The sequence below is a fragment of the Vidua macroura genome, chromosome 4, assembly GCF_024509145.1.
Source record: "Vidua macroura isolate BioBank_ID:100142 chromosome 4, ASM2450914v1, whole genome shotgun sequence".
NCBI lineage: Eukaryota > Metazoa > Chordata > Aves > Passeriformes > Viduidae > Vidua > Vidua macroura.
The window spans coordinates 38750724-38771906 of NC_071574.1; the positions used below are offsets into that span (position 1 = coordinate 38750724).

The 21183-nt window shown below is 36.6% G+C and overlaps 1 protein-coding gene across 2 annotated transcripts in view; it reads right to left on the reverse strand.

Moving 5' to 3' along the window:
* Positions 1-1646: 1646 nt before the first annotated feature.
* VEGFC (vascular endothelial growth factor C) overlaps positions 1647-21183 on the reverse strand; it is a 63649-nt gene continuing 44112 nt past the window's right edge. The window contains exons 2-7 of one of the 2 annotated variants that reach the window (XM_053975631.1): positions 18094-18307; positions 15879-16069; positions 9176-9327; positions 6430-6539; positions 5869-6199; positions 1647-2151 (exon numbers count right to left, since the gene is read on the reverse strand). In XM_053975631.1, the coding sequence (XP_053831606.1) occupies positions 2037-2151; positions 5869-6199; positions 6430-6539; positions 9176-9327; positions 15879-16069; positions 18094-18247 (1053 nt within the window). In that variant the 5' untranslated portion in view covers positions 18248-18307 and the 3' untranslated portion in view covers positions 1647-2036. Of the gene's footprint in view, positions 2152-5868; positions 6200-6429; positions 6540-9175; positions 9328-15878; positions 16070-18093; positions 18377-21183 lie in introns of those variants that run through there. The other variant, XM_053975630.1, reaches the window with a different exon arrangement.

The following is a 21183-nucleotide window of genomic DNA, read 5'->3' on the forward strand; positions in this document are numbered from 1 at the left end:
TTCTTGATCTGTTAGTTAGATACCTGTTTACTTGGGCTCTGTTCCTGGTGCCAATTTGGTTTGTCTTTCTTTGCACTGCCTCTCTTCTGTATTGGGCTGGGACAGAAATTTAAAATTTTCACCTACAGTGAGGTTTTTTCCCCTCATGTCTTTATAAAAGGGTAGTGGTTTCGGTTCACCAATACAAGTCACAGCAGTGATCCAATTTGTTATTTAATTGTTTCTTAAGGTGTTTTAGGCTCCCTTCAAGCAGGTAACTTACAGAAGTGGATGCTTGATTTTTTTTGAATACTGAATTAAATTTTATCATTAACCTCTAGCTATTATGTCGACATTGCCAATTTAGACACTGATGATTTGCATGACTACTAATCCTACTGATGGGAAGTGTGAGTTGTTATAACCGCTAAAGTTGTACATCAATGTAAAATCATCATCCACGTTTCTACCTGCATTTGATAGCTGAAGCAATATAGTGATAAAGACATTCTTCAGTATTTGCATGCCTAAACTCCACCCTATTATTCTATTAGGATAATAAATAGCTGGTCTCCTAGGAAGAATACTGAGCATAGCAAGCAGACAGTGAAAAGCGTGAAGTCTCAAAGTATCTCTCATCCTATTACACTGCCTCAACGCACAATGGGGACTGAGTAATTAAAACTCAGTTTTAAGAACTATGAAATACAAAGAATCTGGAAAAGCAACCCCTCATGGACAACGTTCTAGACTATAATACTATTTCATCAATAACTTTTAGAACAGCTGCTTAGACCCAGCAGAATTATTTTTAGAGATCTGACCACTCCTGACACAAAAATCTTGCTTTGCAGCTTTGCTTGTTCCACTCTGCACCCACCAAAGTTTCCGTAAGTAAAAAACTTCCTTCCAACTTCTGATATATTTTAATTTTGGAGAGATTGCCCTTCCCATGCAAGTTAAAAATCTTACCTTGTTTTAAAATTGTAGATGTTTGATTTCATATTTTCTGAAAGAGACTTTTTTAATTTCGAGACTGTGTCAATCCACAGCAGACTGGTATAAGTCCTTTCATGTCCCCATTGGAATATATTTTTTCCCCTTCAAAATATATTTGCATCTGTATATGTTGATCAAGAGATCTGATTGACTATGTAAGGGTAAAGCTCATCAAAGCATTTTGAAAAATTTAGCTGTAAAATTTACAATGTAGCCTGTGACACTAAATAAAAACAATCTTGGTATTTCTGCTTTCATGCCAATAACCTTGAAGAGACATCATTTTATAATTTTCCTTGGGAATGACACCAAGAAATAAAATAGTAGATGACTATATTGGAATGTGAGTTGTTGCTGCTGTGCTTTAAACATAGTCCTTATGGCAATGTACAGAATCTCCGATGTCCTCCTTGTTATTAATTGTGCCTTCTTTGTTATTTTCATTCTAGAGACAGAAATACCACTGGCTTAAAAAGCCCTCAGTATAACTCTATTGCAAATGGCAAACACAACAGGTACAAGAAAATGTCTGCAGCCTTCCTTCATAAAAGTGCTTTCTCCTTACTGCTTCTTTCCCTGTTAAGAATCCAGAAAATAGAGCTGAATCTGAGTTCCTTTTTAGGCAGATGATTAAACATTCTCACCATTATATATAATACGATTTCCATTTTATTTTAAACATACTTTGCATGATATAAAAATATTGATCACAGTGAGCTTTAACAATTGTTACTGCTATAAACAGAAATGCTGCACGATGGTTTTAGTGGAAATAAATTATATAGTCATTATCTCTTAAAAAAAAAAATCACAAGAAGGAGAACCTAGGCTGTTTGGTCATTGACAGAAAATAAGTCCTTATTGAGTTCTTTACAAAACGTGAACCCCAGTTGTTTTCTACATTTGCTTTCCACATCTTCAGAAAAGCACGAGTCTATCTCTGAAAGCCCCACAGGGTCTCTGGTGAACATTTAATTCCAAATATTAGCAAAGTTTCTGTTGCTCTTTTGTTCTAATGGAAAAATGTACACCAACTGTAGCAAGTAGTGCTCTCTTGGCTAATTCATAAGTGGTCTTTTCCAATATGTAGGTACACAGCGGCACACTTCTTCACTGAAGTAAAACCCAGCGTCGCAGCGCTTCATCCGCACTGTACACGGAGGTCTGTAACAACTGAAGAAAGAGGAAAAAAGTGGGCATTAATATAACATGATCATTTATATTTAACTGGAGCAGAAACCTGTGTGCCTTCACATTGCCCTCTCTCAACAGAATATTTAATTCCTACAAATATATATATTTTAACTTATGTTCTTGCAACAATTTTAGTTGAACTATTCTTCACAAAAGACAATGAAACAATAATGAATGATACTGAAATTATTCTATTGCAACGGATACATACAGATCTTTTTTATCACACTGCTGATAAAAAAGTGTGATAAATGCCGGTTGTAGTTGCATTCTAATCTTGAGTAGTATTTTTTAAAGTTTTAGTTTGAAAATAGGATATATTTCTGTATTCAGATTGGTTTGTTATAACCTACTGCATGCTGCAAACTGGAAGTGGTAATCCAGAATTAGATGATAACCAAATCTATCACCCTCCTACCTAGGACTGTTTCTCATCTTATTGACTACTTCAATAAGCCTGAGAGAGGTCTGTCTACATATGTTACACTGTGACTCTGATCTTGAAAATGAGAACATACTTCCTTTCAAGCTGCAAATTCCCACACCCAGTCTCTGAGCCAGTGGGAATATAACTGCATTCATATTGCATCTGTGTGCATTCTGAAGAAAAATCAGAGCCTATTTGTCATGTTTCTGATAAATCTTAATGGAGAAAGAACAAAATTAGTGTCTAACCAATTAAAATAAGTTTAACAGAAATGAAGCATTGAACAACAAATCTCATCTCCCTGTTCAGCAGCAGAAGTTTTCCTCACCAACTCCTTGACTGAAAAATAGAACTTATACAAAGATATTATCTCTGGTTGTCCCTGAACCCTTCCTTTTCCTATTTAATTTTTCTATTAAAACAAGAACTTGACCCAAAATAACCTTACAATAACAATGCTAAATACTTTCTGGTGTATAGTGGAGACAAAGTACAAGTCTGTGATTTTTTCAGACACTGGCAATGAGTCAAAAGACAAAAGTATATGTCTTGAATTTCAGCACAGTTAATGTAATGTATGCCTGTTTGTGAAACACTGATATTATGATCTATTATGATAACTCTTACTTACATATATACAGCACGCTAAATTGTTCAGTGTGACTCTCCTCTTCCCTAGGTAATTCTTGTTTCAGGCTTGCGGCTACTATTATTGTTGTTGCAAATAAGTTAGTATGTTGTGTGCTTGTTCTGGATACTAAATTACTACTTTGCAATAATTTGTTTAGGACATGAGTTGTGCACTACAGTTACATGAATTCACACCATCCAGTTCAACCAATGAATCTGGCTATGAGGAAAGCGATAAGGAATGAGGAAGACTGCAAATGGGACATTTATTAACTAGTCACATCATGTTCAGTGTTTTCATTGTCATTTATCACAGATTAGTTCACCACTGTGGTCTCTGTAATTAAGGGAGTAACATTACTTTGTGCCACTTAATAGATATTTGACATCAGTGTAGCAGCTCATGGGAATCTCTCAAACCCCTACTGATCTATTCCCCCAAAAATTTGGAAACAGTGGTAAAAGGCAACAAAAAGGTTTGTGAAAGGATCTAATATTGTAAGTGAACAAGCAAACCAGCAGTAGGCCTGTTCTGGGAAAAAGGTACTCCACAGAGATGCAGTGGATGAAACACTGCACTCACTTTTTTGCTGTCTCTGCCATGAAAGTTCAGACCATTTAATGTACTGAATGATAGTAAAATGAAATAAACTAAAAAGAAAAAGAGGCAAAACCAAACTCTTCCACACACCTATGTCTGTACACAATGAAAAGCAGTCATGCAAGCATCAAGCATGAGGAGTTCACTTTGTTTAGGATTCATGCCTCCTTGTGAACTTCAACTTACAGCTAGGAGTGCTATATAGCACCTCTCCCATGTGAGTTTGTGTCTAGCACCAATCAAGGTCAGGTTACTTCAGTCTTATCCTTATTTGGGTTATTTCAACAGAGCAAGAAAGTCCCTCTCCTCTAAAGTGCTTAGCAGATGAAGTTCCTAGTTAATATGGCCCAGCCAAAACTGACCAAAATAAATTTTAGAGGTGGTAGCACAGGGTGAATAGCAGCAGAGTCATTGTAACTACATAAATGTGGTTTCCTTAGGAAACTGCTGAACAATAGACCAGGTCTTTCAAGAGATTTGGTCTGAATGCTGTTTACTGAGTGGTTCCATGTGACAGAGGTCTGTTTCAAGAGGACAAGCTGAGCATGCTGGAGCTAAGATAGATGTTTAGTTACTATTCATACTGCTGGGCAAAGCAGCAGCAACTTTCTTCTTTATGGTCAATTATTGTGAGTCTTTGCTGTGCAGAATTCCCAGAATGTCACTGTGGGCAGTCTAACAACTCCACAGATGAACCAAAAGGAAATGCTACTTCTTGGGCAGATAAACAGCATAATCACCTTAAAAAGCAGTATGCTGAGAGCTTTTTTTCTCTTCCCATCCTCTGCTTTGTAGATGATTTTGTATTCCTTTCATCTGAAGCAGGGTGTAACTAGTAGAGGCAGGGGCATTTTAGCTACAGTGCATAAAAATATTAGTGCCTCAAAATCAAAAGCTACAAGCACTACTTGTAGGACAGGGAGCTGTCTAGGACATGACTACAGGATTATGCTTATGTCTAGGGCTCACAGGTCTAGCACAAAGTTAAACAGAGTGGTATTTCTATTTATTTTTAATAAATTTGTATCATTCATATATTTTATATTTTTATTATATAAATTAAATTGTATAATTGATGCTGGGATCTTTCAGAGATAAAAAGGATGTTGCAGGATTTTTATTCATTTTAGAGACAGCTTGTGCTGGACAGAGCCAAAATGTGAGAAACCTATGCTAAGTCTTTTCTTAAGGAGATTGTTCCCCCTAACAGTGCTAACATCTACAGGACTATTGGTTCTAGAGGTATAAAGTAACAACATATATAAACCTTTCTCCACAACACAGCAGAGAAAGGCTGAACCTAATTTCCTCCCTCAAATATTAAGTCTTTAAATCAACAGAGATATTGAAATCGACAACAGGTATTTATTATGGCATTTCTTAGCTTCTTAAGTGCCTGACTTCTCCAATTGTGAATGTTCTTTTAAAGTGTAGGTGGTTTATATTTGTAGCACTGCAGAAAGTGAAACCTATAGTGCAAAGGCTTTATAATGTGTAAAGCTTATGTAACCAGGCTGGTTTCTTTTCCTCTGCAAACATAAAATTGAATTATAGAGAAGAAATAATTTCTGATGTTTCTAACAACTCTTCTACATCACTTAAAAGGCCAACTATTGCTAAACAAGTAATACCAGTTAATAATCTTTTCCCTCATTTTAGAGACTTCAACACAAGTGTCACTACTTATATTTGACATCTTTTCTTTATGAAGATGAACAAATGTATATATATAGAGCAATATATTTATTCCAACTAATTACATTCTTTAATTTCTTACATTTCATCAGGAAAAAAAAGGAAAAGGAAGGAAAGTTCCAAAAGCAGTCCAAGAGCACTAGAAACTAAATATGCTTTAGAATACTTATTATGCCTAGCAGCTTCCTCTTAGAGATTATAGAAGTCATAGAAGATAAAACTGAACTGACAACAAGCTTACTGTTCACTTAAGACTACAGAGCAATTCAACAAGACAGCTACTGTCACAACCCAAAATTTTAGGCCTTAAACACCAAAAAATAAATAAAAACTGTGGTTTTACCTGCATGTCTGGTGATGGAACCTTTTTCCTTTCAAGAAGCATTTATTGGGAGATTCTATACATTCACAGATGCATTTTGCAGGATTTAGCGGCTGATGTCTAGGACAGGTCTTTCTGCATACACACTGGCACTTTTCTTCATCAAATTCCTTATTGGGCCCGCAGGATGCAGGGATAAGTTTGTTTTTGCACATGCACTGACACGATGATCTGTCTAATTCTTTGTGAGGTCCACAGCTCGAGGGCCGCACGCCTCCTTTGCAGACACACTGACAGGTTTCTTCATCCAGCTCCTTGTTCGGTCCACAGATATGGAATCCTTCAGATGTGTCTGGAAGAGCAGCAGAGAAGTCCCACTAGTACCAGAATTTTGTGTCTACTCTTTCACCTATTTTTATCTGAAGAAATGAGCAAATCCATACCTTTTATGGTATTTCAAAAACAAGCATATGTCAAAAGACAGGCAACAACCAATAGTAGCACCCATACAGAAAAAGATACAAATAATTACTACAACTTCTTTTCTTTAGAACATTTGATGCTTTAAGAGAAAGTGCCTACCAGAATCTCCAAGGTGAGAAGAGAAACCAAAATCATGCTGTGACAAACATCTGCAAATTTGATTATTCCAAATATGATTTTTTGGACAGGTCTTGTTTGCCACATGACACCTGCAAAATTAAAAATGCTGTTGATTTACTACCATAAGAACTCAAGGAGAAAAAAAAATATTTTAGCTGTTGATTGCTTTAGTTTCTCACCATTGCAAATATCTTTCTAAGAGTGTCAGCCCATTAATAATTTTATTTTTTATTCCTGTCAAATCTGCTACTAAAGTTTCTCCCCACTAGAGAGATTTTCAACTATTTGTTGAAGAAGCCTTCTCATATTTCAAGTTTTAGCTCCTACTTCTAGAAGCTGGTATTTGTATTTTGCTGATGTTGTTTTGAAACAGACCTAACCTTAGAACATAAGTTTCATACAGACAAGTATAAAAATTCTTTTGCATGCCAAATACTGCATGGTAACAGGCATCATTTTCCATATAGTTTTTTGAAGTACATAATTTTTTTCAAATTTAAGATGTCAAAAGGCAACAATAATAGTTTTGGAATTAATTCTGTAGGCAAAACTTTAAAAAATAAAATCAGTTTATCAGATTCTGTTCCACTTTATGTGAAAGTTATGTGCCATTAGCTGACACTTTCTCATCAGTCACTCATTCTGGCCAGCCTTCTCGAACATATAGAATTGGACTTTCAGCAGTGATGTCTCTTCACTTTAAAAATAAAGACAATAAACAAGTTAACACTTTAGTCCTCTTTTCCTGCTACAGTTTGCAGCCAAGGTAGTGGTACCAAAGAAAGCAAGGAATCCAAACAGCAGCTGTTGCCTTTTTAAAGAATAAGTGCACTGAGCTGTCTGGTGAATCACTGATAGAATATTTATGTGTATTATCTCATCTTCACGGCTTGCAATTTCTTTATCACCACAGCTGACATTACATCTTTGAACAAGTCAAGCCTAACTTCATGTATCCGGGCTGTGTAATTTATTCATTGTTTCTGTAGTATTTCTAAAATCCTACTAATCTTTTAAGACAACACCTATATTACACATGTGATGCACTTTTCATTCCCCTGAGCACCATTACACACACATTCAAAAATGCAGGTGCTGGGATATTCTTCTGTGATGATCATTCAAGCAAACCACTCCCCTTCAATACATTAAATCACTCCACTTGTAAAGACTGCTGTGGTTTAACATCACCCTGCTTCACCTCATGTTTTATCAAACTAGTGCTTCCTGATTTTATCCCAATAATGATCTCACTCTTGCAGCCTCACTTGGCTCCTTTAGCCTGCCTTCCAATTCCGCTTGAGAAATAGTATGGATAACCTACAGACATTGTATTCTGTTAAAAAGACCCAAACCAAACCAACCAAATCAAACCAAACAACAACAAAAACCAAACCCTCCTGCCTGTTTTATTGCACAAAGCCACAGATTACAAACTGAAATACATTAAGTTACAGTAGAGAAGACCTTTATATATTCTGATCTAGTACTATGTTGTCTTACCTCTGTTGAAGCGTGATTTCTTAGTCATACGACAAACAGCTACCTGTGAGTGCTGGTCCAAGTCTGGTACCTGTATTCTCACCTCCCTCAACTACAAGTAGCTGTTTCCTGGCTAAAATAAACTCTTGCACAGGTCATTACAACTGCTCTTAACTTAGAAACCTGAGGAGCTGGAGAGAGTCAACATAATTTTGTTGTATTTGATTTTCTTACTGACTCTTGGGTTTGGTTTTTTGAATAATCTGTTAATTATGTAATTAAACTAATTATTAATAGATTTATTTCCAAGACTCTGTTTATGATCCATGTTTTGATGAACAAATTAAATAACTTAAACTCAAATAGAATATAATCTATGTTTAGGAACATGTCAGAAAACATCCAGACTTAAACAGATTGAAAACACTGAGGAAAATGCTTAACACCTCTGAGAAATTTGTTCTCCTCACTCACCTTATTAAGACTGTCAATTTATTCCAGTTTGGCTTCTAGTTATTGACTCTTCCTCAAAGCAACTCTTAGTCTATTATGTATTTTTGACCTCCTAAATATTTATACATTATAAAATCATCACTCAAACCTCTAAATTAAGGAAGGAGATCTTCAAGTGTTTTAATAACTTAAATTCAGTTTCTGGTGCCAGATTGTTCTGTGACATTTTTCATTCAAAATCACACACACAAAAAAATCGATATGCTACTTCTATGGAATGCCAATTAACCCTTTATTTCACCTTCCATTCTATTTTACATGCACCTGTGGCACATGAAGATGTAAAAAAAGATTTGTAAGTTAAAGGTTCCCTAAAAACAAGCCTTTAAAAAAAAGCATTTAAAATATGACAATATAGATTGAGAGATAAATGTTGTCTCCTAATTATTTACAAAGATACTTTTAGCTTTTCTTTTAAAAATAAATTGATTTTGCTGATGTTTTATTTAAGCCTCAATTGGACTGCAGCTCTTTCATCCAGCAAATCCCACACATGCTATTCTTCAGTTTTAAATCATCTTGTTCTAGTTTATGTACTGGGTAGAAAGGTGATGTTAATTTAGTAAAATTGTCTTTGTTAAAAATAATGGCAGCTCCCTTGCAGAATGCATTCTGCTACGACCATGCATAGTTTGCCTATCCTAACTATGAAAACTTCCCAGCAGTATTTTAAATCTAAATTATATAGGCTTGCTCATAATGTGAAAGGAAAGATAAGCCTCATACTTACTGAGTTTGTGCTGCTGGCAAGGAACGTCTTATGATGGAGTGGACTTGTCTGTACACATCCAGCTTGGACATGCACCGGCAGGATGTGTGGTTGGCGAAACTGACGGTGACGGGCTTGGGGCCGTGGGACAGCGGCACCGTGATCTCAAACAGCTACAAAAGGCAAAGCAAACCAAAAAACTTCTGATGTAGATCCAGCTAAAACTAATGTAAGGACATACGAAAAACCTATCACAAATTTAAGTTCAGATTTTTTTTTGTTGTCTTCCAGCATTCAATTATATTGCTAAATAATTATTATGTGCAAAATGAATGTAATAGCTATGGTGTGACAATTAACATTTTTAGTGTTAAACCCTGTTACTTGTCAGTTTGCTTACTACAACATTTAATATACTAGAGGAAAATGTTCAAAGAACTCATTTTTCTAGAGGAGATGACTTCAAATTGACAGCATTCTAAAAAAATCCAAAATTAAACACTTGGAAGGTGCTTTGAAAAGCTGAAGAATAACATAAAGAAGACAGTAAGTTAGCACCTAATACATCAGTTGCACAATTAAAAAAGCTTATGTAAAACAGCAGTATAGTGGACTAATTTTTAGCTGAGATGTATTTGCAATGCTCTTTAAAAATCTGTCACTTCAGAGTATGTCATATACGCAGCATGCAAATGCAATCAGAATACTGGTAATTTTAAATGCTTCAAATTATAAAATACGCTATTAAGGGACTCATTCACCTGCTAAGAAAGCTGATTCTTAGAAGATGTATATGAATTGATGAGCAGAACAAAGAGTATGAACTTAATTACACATGAAGAAGAATCTTGTTTTTTCTGTTCTCTCATGACAATATGACCTTGCTTTTCTGAAGCTGGAATAAAAAGAGAACTGATAAATCTTAGAAAATTGAATAAGCATGAGTCTGTGAATGGACCTAACTGCAGCTGGAAAACAACCACATATTCTTCCTGTATTCTTGCAGTAGATCAATTTTCCATGCTGCAAAGCATAGCAGACTCCACACCACTAGAGATGGCAGCATAGGACAACTGTTACATTTCCAAAGGACCTAAAAGAGGTAGGTCCCTGCCTAACTGTCCTATTCAGCTTCAGGAGATTCACATTTCACAAAACCAGCTGAGCTGTATCAATCATGGTAATGGAAATGGAAATGATGGTTAACATGAATTAATCTTAATTTACATTTATCCTTCCACTAAAGGTGTGAAAGGTATCAGTTATGAGATGAATATTGCTAACAACTATTCCCATCAACACTTCAGTGGTGCAGTGAGAAAAAAGTCTAGTTAAAAAACATAAAGGTAGACTAGCTTCCTTGACCTCCTCAAATTGCCTTCAGTTTGTTCAAATAAATCCTCTTAATGGTAATGTATTTTACCTCACTCAAGAGTTGCTACTGTTTATTCAGTGAAACTATTTAAGTGAATAAAATCTCAAGATGCATCACTTATGTTCGAATCTTCATTAAGTAAAACATTTCAGATTATGTAAAACCTGACCATAAACAATGCTTTATGGTTTTGATAACATCTACAATTTTTTTTTTTTTTTTTTTGCTCTCCTTCCTCATCCAACAGAACAATAAACTCAACATCTGCTGTCACTATAGGGCATGTCTGGTAACATCTAACAGCCAAATGTCAACACATAGAAAGGGTATTTCTATTAAAAATGCCTTATAACATCTATGTATGAGGCTGGTTCTCAATTCTTTTTCTGGCACCACTGTTGGCTGTGGCTACTATTGCTGCTACCCACATGGACCAAATGGGTAATTCTTCTTGGAGACCAAATGGCTTATATTTCTGTTTGATCCCTCATTCTCTAAAATATTGGATTTACCGCATTCTTAGAAGCCCAAATCTTCTCTTCCTTTCCAGCTTTAAATTATGACAAAAAACCAGACTAATTCACTCTAAAGGGAAAAGGTCCTTCAGGTACCAATGCCTAAAGACAGATATTCAGTACCAAAGACTAAAACAAATGAACTTCAGTCCCCAGAAGAACATAAGATCTGATAGCAGTAGGGATTAGAGAAGTCTTTGAAAAGTGGAGAGCTTTTATTGCTCTGAAAAATGTTAGTAGTTATAATAAATAAAACAGCAATTTATGAGTATTGCTCCAGTCAGAGGCAAATAAAAGAAAAAAATAGACTCAACTTGCCCATGCTGTCCTGTACCTTTTTTGCCACCAACACTGCATTGTCAGTAAACCAGTGGAAAGCAACAACAGAAGCAATGAGGGATTGTATTACTCAAGAGTAATATATATAACAAAAACAAACAAACAAACCCAAAACCCCCTCCAGATAATCACAAAGCTCTGTCCTCCTCCAGAAAAGCTGCTAATTGTAAACATAAATCAGTTACACATTGTTAATCTCAGAGTACAGCACATACTAACAGAAGCTCTGTGTAACTGAAGAACAATTGAAAGCCATTAATAATTAATGCATTTAATAAGAATTCAACACCTGCCATTCAGCCAGTCTAAGGCTGTTTTACCACAGAAAGCCAGATGGCAGGTCTTCCAGTCTTTCACACCATTTCTAGGGTTTCTCTTCCAAGTACTGTCCACAACCTAGAACTTAATATGATTTTAAACTTACAAAAAAAGAAAAAAAGAAAAAATCTAACAGAAGATGGGAATCTCTGAATGTGTTGACAAAAAGCGCTATCAGAATTCCTGAAAAAGCAATTTTCCATATATTCCTTCTCACTGATTTTTAGAAACATAGAATGGTTTTGTTTGGAAAGGACCTTAGAGATCATCTAATTAGAACCCCTCTGCCGTGGGGAGGGACACCTTTCACTAGACCAGGTTACTCAAAGCTCCAAAAGGTGTAATTTTGATCCATGGCCTTGATAGCTTCTTCTTTACACTAAAAGGACTTCATAGCATACTTACCAGAAAAACTGAGGGTTTTTATACAAAGCATTTCTTTGCTTCAGTGGCTAAATTAATTTATTCAGCACTATCATCATATGTGCCAATATCCATTGTATCAGCACACATAAAATTATTAATATGCTCACTGACTTCTGAAATATATCAAAACTGTTATTGTGTGGGAAGACCATAATTCTAGATATTTTTCAAATACAGGATTTTATGTATGTTTTTTTCCCAAGATTTACGTTAACTACCTCATGTTCTTCTGATGGCCTGTGGTTTATTTTGGCAAGTTTCCCTTAAATTGATTGAGTCTAAGTTTCCACCACTTGTGATCTTTGCACTTTCTAAAGTGTCAGTAAGGCCAGCCAAATATAACCAGTGTAACACAGTACAATGTGTCTACAGAGATTTTTAAACTAAGGACATAAGACTGATTTCAAAACTAAACATCTCTATATTGAAAAGAATGAAAATAAACTATTTGAGAAACGGCATATCGTCATTATTTTACTGTTGAACTTTCTTGAAAAACTATTTCAAGGTTTATGTGGGATACAAAACCAGGTATTTGACATAATAAAGTCATATTTATTTAATATGGTCGGGTTCCTTATTCTATCTTTTTCTATTTTAATCCCTTTCTCTTCCCAGAAATATTAACAAAAAACATTTGGAACTTATATATCCTCCACTAGTAAAAGTGGAGGATATATATCACTATATCACTACAATAGTTAGTCTAACAGAAAAATGCATGGGAAAAGGTAGAAATGCTAATGTTGAAAACAACAGAATATTCTTGTGGCATATCTGAATTGTGAAAAAGAATACCGCATACATCCAAAACTGGGCAAACAATTTCACACTGTTAACTTGTTTCCTGTGAGAAAATCTCCTCTAAATCTAATTTTGATCTGCTTGGATAGATGTTTTCCCTTGAGGGACTATAACTGTAACCATGAAACAAGATGATTTAGGACCTTTACAACAAGTGATCTGAAAAATGCCAAGAAAAAATGTCCTTCCTGACAGCCAAGAGGGAGAATGGGACGAAACAGCTCTTTGACATCTGCCCCCTGCTTCCCTTCAACCTATAAGCAAGTGCCTGCAGGTGGGGCATAAAAAAGTGCTACTGAGGGACAGGCTATAACTGCACCAGGTAGTTCCACAGTCTTTGTAAGCATTGTTGAATTATTTGTGCTAGGGAAACAGAGAACAGCTGTTTGATAACAAATCAGAGAAAAAAACCCAAACAACCACACCACGAAATGAAAACCCAACCAGTCACATTTCCCACAGATCCCTACTAGACAAGCCACCACTTACAAACTGGGCTACTGCAGGCAGGAGAGGACCTGCTGCAGTTTCTGAATTAGCCTAGGGAGTCTTCAAATATTGTCACATATCTTGTACCGTATCTTAATTAAGAAGTTGTCTCATATCTCAATCCTGGTTGTATAAACATCTCTTAGCAACTACAAAAACAGGGTTTGGGAAAAAGTGATATTAAAGAAAGCAGAATATGTTTCTACTTTTCTCTCAATAAAGTTAAGTAGCTAGAAAGGAGGAATGCAGCCTGAACTAGAAAACTATTGACCTTGCTCTGGACCACCACTGTGTTCCACAAGGTAATCTGGGAACATCTGACCTGATCCAGTCTTCTGGAAATCAATTATTTGCCCCCTATAAAAATAATTTCTGTGCTTTATTTTTAATTAATTTCGATGAAAGCTGATATAATCTTTCTTTATATTTTAATGTCTGGAACCAATGCTAGTGCTTGCCCTCACAGTAAGAACTCCAGCTAAAAATTAATTTCCCATTAAGCACTTTTTCTGCAGGGTGAACAGTATGAAGTTATCTTACAGAGCTTATGCATAAAAAATAAAGCTAAAAAATGGTGAATTATGAGAAAACTATTAGTACTCATTTCTTTCAGGAAATAAGAAAAATTGTGGCAAAAACAGATTGTAGGGTACCTGAATTCCACAGAAGGTCTTGAATCCAATACTTTTTTTCTTCCTAATTCTCATCTGATATGGTTTATACTGTAGTCACATAATTTTAGAAAATTTGAGATGGTGACAGATGAAGATATAGAGCTATAGGTCTGATTCTTTATTAAGATTTCTTTTAAAACTGCATTCTGTCAAGGACCAGATAAAACTGGAAATCAGAAGCAAGACAGAAAACTCATAGATACAATTGCTTGCTTTTACAGGATAAGTAAGAAAACAAAACAGTATTATTGCCTCTTCTTTCTAATAAGACCTTTAAGTTTTTCCTTTTCAGAGTCTCTCAAATCTTTAAGTACTCCTATGTCATATCATCACCAATAGCACCAAGAATTTCAAAAGGAAACTCAGTGCTAAACATTTTCTCCTGGGGAAAATCTACTTCACTCAACAGATGTGAACAGTAAGATGAAGAGAAAGATATGATTTAGCCCAAACTGACATAGCTCAAAAACTAGGAAATCTGTGTTATGTGATCAGCTCTCTCTTTGATGAGATAATCCTTTATTTTGGTAAGCTAAACTTTACCAATGCGTGAAAAAAAAAAAAAAAAGTCCCACTTCTTGGGTTTTAAAATGAAAATTGTATTTGCATCTTTCAAGCAAGTGGAATTGAGACAATGGTTTCTCCTAATAATGAGAAAAACACTAAGGCTTGAAGAAAGTCAATGTTGTTTTTTCCTCATTTAAACTATTTGAGCTACATTACTCCTGTGCTGCATGGTTGTCTACCAGTGGCCTAAATTTAGGATTGAAAATTCTTGGAAGTATATACCATTTCAGACAGACAGATTTGGTGAGAAACGAGGGCAGAAAGTGCACTCTACAAAATTAATGGGTTTTACTGTTTTCTTTATGTTCCCTTTTCCTAATTCCCCCCAGAACAGGCTCAGAGCACTATTTGATAAAGGAGTGACATTTCTAAGGGCTTCAATTTTATAACTGGCTATGCACTTTTTTGCCTTCATTATAAATACATACTGCATCTTCAGATAGATGATTCCTCTTGAAAAAGGAAGCAAGATTTACACTAAAAAGTGAAAAAGCCTACAACCAACAAAACCTCTACCAAATACTATAATAACAGGAAAATGCCCTAGGAAGTGCTCTTAAGTATGACTATTGTTACATAATTTTTGAGGGAAATGTTGAAAGATAATTGTGATAATTCCTGTATCTACTTAGAATAATGTAGTACGTGCTACTTTAAAGGCAACTCACAGGCTCAGTGCACAATCTCTGCACACTCCTACCTGATCACTAACCCTGAACTTGAAGAACAAAACCTGCACATATACTGGAACAAGATGCATTACAACAAAACAAATAGGCACATAATGCTAATATATCTTAAAATAGCAAAACAACCTTCCTAAAAGGCTTTATTTGAAACATGTATCTTGCCTGCACATGTCCTGCAGCAGTCTACACTAATAAAATTCCATGCTAGTTTTCCATGGACTGCTTGCCCCATACAGACATAAGATAGAGGGGAAAAAAAAAAAAAAAGAGAATTAAGTTTCATGGATAATCTCAAAATTGAGAATGGGAAATTATCATTTATTTTTTTCCACTGAAAAATAAAAATATTTGGGGGAAAAGAGCGTTAAACACATTTTTTTCCAGGCAGTAGTGTCTTCAGTTGTTTTTCCTGTGTATTTTGGAATCGACCATTTCCTTTGTCATAGTAGCAATAAGAAGGTTTAAAATATGCATGAACATTAATGTATTTGCAAGGAGTACATGAACTGAAAAAGCGTGAGAACTTACTGTCTTGCTGATGTAATTTGTGCTGATATTCATACACTGAAGTCCTTCACTATTGCAGCAACCTCCACATCTGTAGATGGATACACATGGGGGTTTAAAGAAGGTGTTTGTAGTTGCTCCAAACTCTTTTCCCACATCCACACACACTTCACGTGGCGTGCATTGAGTTTTTCTCCATTCAGTATCAATACCTGCCAAGTTACAAGGAATTTCATGTTATAAAGTAACTGTTTAAAATCAAAACTATCCTGCAGTAAATTAGGATTCCTTTTTAAACTTCCAAACCAGAATGTGAAATTCTAGAGTCACACCATTCAGTCAGTGAAACACACATCTCTCTATGTTACCTTCTAGCTGACTTTTCTCCTTCACAGGGACAAGATACATCATCATGGAGCAGATGAAGAGTCACAGTGGAGCTAAAAGGGAACCCAACAGGCAGGGGAGACCTTAAAGCACAGGATCATAGCCTAACTTGCCTTGGAAAGGACCTTTAAAGGTCACCCGCCACCTAGTCCAACCCTCTTGTAATGAGCAAGGACATCTTCAAGCAGATCAAGTTGCTCAGAGCCCCATCCAAACTTGAATGACCTTGGATGTTTCCAGGGATGAGGCATCTACCACCCCACTGGGCAATGTGTTCCAGTAATTCACCATCCTTATAGTAAACGTTTTCTTCCTTTTATCTAGTGTGAATCTACTTTCTTTAGTTTAAAATTATTACCCTTGTCCTACTACAATGGCACCTGCTAAAACATCTCTCCTCATCTTTCTTATAGACCCCTTTAGGTTCTGGAAGGCTGCTGTAAGAACTCCTGGGAGTCTTCTCTTCTCCAGGCTGAGCAGCCCCAGCTCTCTCAGCCCATCTTCATAGGAGAGGTGCTCCAGCCCTCTGAACATCCTCACAGCCCTCTTCTGGACCTGCTCCAACAGATCCACATCATTCTTGTGTTGAGGGCCCCTGAGCTGGACACTGTGGACACAGTACTGCTGATGGGTCTCACTAGAGCAGAGGGAGGGGCAGAGTCACCTCCCTCAAACTGCTGGCCAGCAGCTAAAGCTGCACGTGTCCTTTCTTCACCTGGGGCAAGTCTCATCTTGAGTAAGGTCTGCACTTTAGTTCTGCACACTTCTGCAAAGTGTACTTTTGCAGCAATTACTCTGCAAAGTAATTTGAACCAGCCCCACACAGTACTTCATTTGGATATAATATATTAGAATTGTTAAATTTTATACACTTAATGTGCAATTAATTTAAATACATGTTTATTTTGTTAACTAGAAGGGTATAATTTAAAGCAAAAGCTCACAGTTTAGCAATTATGCACAGCATGTAATTTGATCTGATGGATGATTTTATGCCCAGATTATCCACACAAATTTGGGCAAAGACTTTGTATCATGTTATACAGCATATTACTAAATATAATCTTACACTAAACAGCCCCAAGACTTGCAGCTGTACAGGACCCTTTACTCCCTTTTGGCACTAGATTTCAACAAGCTATTTCAAGTTATTCAACAAAAATGGAAATTTTGCCTTATGCGTACTTTAAACTCTCCATTAAGGTACATGATTTCCAATATCATGTCAAAAAACCACAGCTTCTGCTATAAATCCTGCACTTCTTTGCCTACAAGCACTTGCTTAAACTGTAAGTTAACATATTTTCATCCAAACTATCTGAAACACTGAGAGGTATTCAAACACATTGGTTTGAAAACTTTTGCTTGTTTTAGCACAACATAATTATAACTATCCTCTCGTAACATGAAAAAGTTACAAGTGGATTATTTGGCGTTCCAAAGTCATAGTGCATAAGAGAAGAAAGCACTACCAGCCATGATGCAACTGCAGAAAATGAGAACAGTTCAATGAGCCCAACTATTAGCATCCTCTTTGCTTTCTGCAAAATTGTTACAGCCTTTATGAAGTAGCATTCCTTATACTTGAAGACAAGCACTTCACTTTCTCTACTGAGCTGAGAAAGTACTTTTATACAATGGACATACATAAAATACGTCTGCAGAGTGATCTGTTTCATTATGAAAGGCTGACTATCAAAGATTTCACACTATAGAGAACACATCCTATCAAACTGCTGATGTTGGTTTACTGACGATGCTTAGCTTTTAAAGTGTTTTTGACACAACTGAAAAGCCTTCAGATTTTCATTTTTTGTGCATTGGAACGAGGATTGCGTGCTGTACTTACTTTTCAGGATCTCTGCATTATAGTGTGCGGCAGCAAATTTCAGGGAATCATCTGATCTTGTGTCAAAGCTGGAGTGCTCCCTGTTGTGTTGCCAACCTCCTCTCCTCAATTGACATTTGAATATTTTCCAGTATTCTGGGTAAAGTACTGTCATGAGTTCATCCACACTGGACACAGACCGCAACTGCTCTTCCAGGTCTTTGCTTCCAGGAGCCTGCCAAAGTAACATGCAAGATTAATTACTTTCCCTGGTACACAAGGTTTGCTGGAAACTAGCCTGAAAAGCAAGTCATACATTGTAAAATAAAGGGGTCCTCATTATAAAAACTGCTTCTGTCAGTCAATGCCAACATTACTATATTGACAAACAATGAAATGTTTTGCTTCTTCCACCACTTCTTTATCACCCTTGTAGATCAAAATATCTGTGTGAGAAAGGAGCTATAGAATTAAGCCTATACAAATACAGGTTGCATATTATAAAAAAAAAAAAAAAAGCATTTTTACCCTGGAAACATAAGTTTTTGTGATAAAATTCTGAATGCTTGACCCCCAAAATATTTAAATGATGTTCATGGTATTTAATATCATATACTCCGAAAGTAACACTACGTTTTTCCTGTTTAATCCCTTAGTCCTGGAAAATCAAAACACCCAGAAATGCAAAACCACTAAAAAAAAGAAAACAAAACAAAAAAACCAAACAAAACACCAAACCAAGAAACTAAATCATGTAATTTAGTACCTTTCTAGGGAAAATCTTAATAAGAAAATTCTATTATAAAGCACTAATTCCTAAATCAGTAGGACACAAGGACTTAGGTACCTTGAAGAATCTAAACCTCACACTCCCTTGCTGTTTCAGGAGTAGCCTCAAATCCTGTAATCTTGCTTTCTTATTCTCTGGCCTTTACATAAACTCATTGCAACTGTAGTTTTCTAAATGACTGAGATTGACATTCCAGTATATTGCTTATCAGATTCCTCTGTTTCTCTTAGATGAAACATACTGCATCAAAACACTGGTGCTTATCCCCTGCCCACGTTTCTCATCCATGGATTGCTGGCTTCCCAAAGGGAAGGGCAGTATGGAGAAAAAAAGAGTATTGGAGAACCTTTAGCCACCTTCTCAGCCTACATGGCCCTTAGATGGCAGTATGAGACACAAAATACAGAGGTACACTAGTACAAAATGCATCAACTGGCTGGAGACTCTCTACAGTTTACTACAAAATTGTTGCTCTACTCAAAAAGCCTATAGGAATGTAAAATGTCTAAATGCAGAAATGCAAAGCTATATGAACTGAAATTTATGATTTCTTATCCGACTCTGCCACTAACAAAAAATAAACTCTTTCATTCAGTGATTTTGAACATTACGTGAGTAAAACAGGCTAGCTCAGAGCTAGCCCAGCTGAATCAAAACTGCTCCTTGTCTCACAAACAACTACGAGGGTATAAAATGGAATATATGGTTTCATCTACTCCCTCATCTGGTGTCAAATACAGCAAAAACACCCCAGAATAAGGCAAATTCACAGACCTCATTTCTGTAAACACAGTTATATACAGAACTGTGAAGAGGATGAGGCACTGGATCAGGTCAGCCAGGGAAGTTGTAGATATCCAATCCCTGGAATTGTTCAAGGGCAGGCTGGATGTAGCTGTGAGAAACCTGGTGCATCGAAAGATACAGCTGTCCATGGCAGGGGACCTAGAGTTAAGATGATCTTTAAGGTCCCTTCCAAATCAGGTGATTCTGTGATTCTATTATTCTAATACCGAATATTTGATTATTCTAATCCTAATATTCGAACTGTAAATTTGCTTAATTTGACAAAGCGTTATGAAGTTCAAAAAATGTTTTCACTTAAGCCTCACTAACCACAGTGTCCTTGCAGACAACTGTCCTGGAAGGTTTCAACAACCATAGCAGTGCTATTGATTCAGGAACGTTCCCACGCAGGACTTCATCTTTTGCTTGTCACTATACAAAGGGCCATCCCTGACCCAAGCCATGCATCAAGCAGTTTCCAAGAGCTTTGACACCAAATTTAATGGTAACACAGAGAACTTCACTTCCCATCACCCGTGCTCTCCTTGCAGGATGTCACTCAGGGTCTCAATCAGTGGATCACAGACAACTTAACAAACAGCTAATTTGGTGACTTGCTGCTTGCACCTCCTGAGAGATGAGAAGTGCAGGGCTTGAGCAGCCTCACTCCTGCCAAACTGTTCCCTCAGGGTGCTGCAGCACATGGCCTTTGAGTAATGGGAAGCAAGTTGCTGCACCAGCACAATGCCAGCGTTGCAGATGCACATCTGCCACGTGATGGGAATACGCATGGCACAACGTGTATATCCTGTCACAAGGCTGGAAGCCAGGCTATTATGTAAAAGGCACAGGAATAAAACCTGTGGCCATCCAGTAGCTGATCCTAGGAAGTCCTAGCAGATCATGGGGGTAACATGGAAAGAGAATTCAACCTAAGCTTTGCCACCTTTGATGGATCCTTAAAAGCCTGTACAACCTACAGTTGATAAAACATTGTAGATGTTGCAGATATGCAAAATACAGGTCTAGAGCATCAGGAAGATAGGTAATGAAACTCAATATTACTTTGTTGATAAATCAGGCATGGAGCAGGAAAGTGAAATTGTTAGAAATAATGCATGCTGATTAATTCGTCTTTGGTCAGGCAATCAAGTAGTGTCTTTTCAGCTGGACACAAAATTTTTTATACATGTATTAAATACGTATGAATAAAACTCAAAATATGAAGAAACTAATGGCTTTAATTAAGCATTGTATCAAATATAATGAAGTCTTATTTTACCCTGGATATTCCATGGGCCATAGTGCCATGTGCCTACAACCTGAGACACGACAGTCCTGGTTGTGTGTATAGATTAAGGAAGGAGAGGCTGGAGAGCAGCGCTCTGGAAAGGGACCTGGAGGTCCTGGTTGATGTCAAGTTGAGTCAGCAGTGCCCTGGCAGGCCAAACCTGTCCTGGGGGACATCAGGCACAGCATCACCAGCTGGGCAAGGGAGGGGATTGTCCTGCTCTGGGGCAGCCTCACCCTGAATA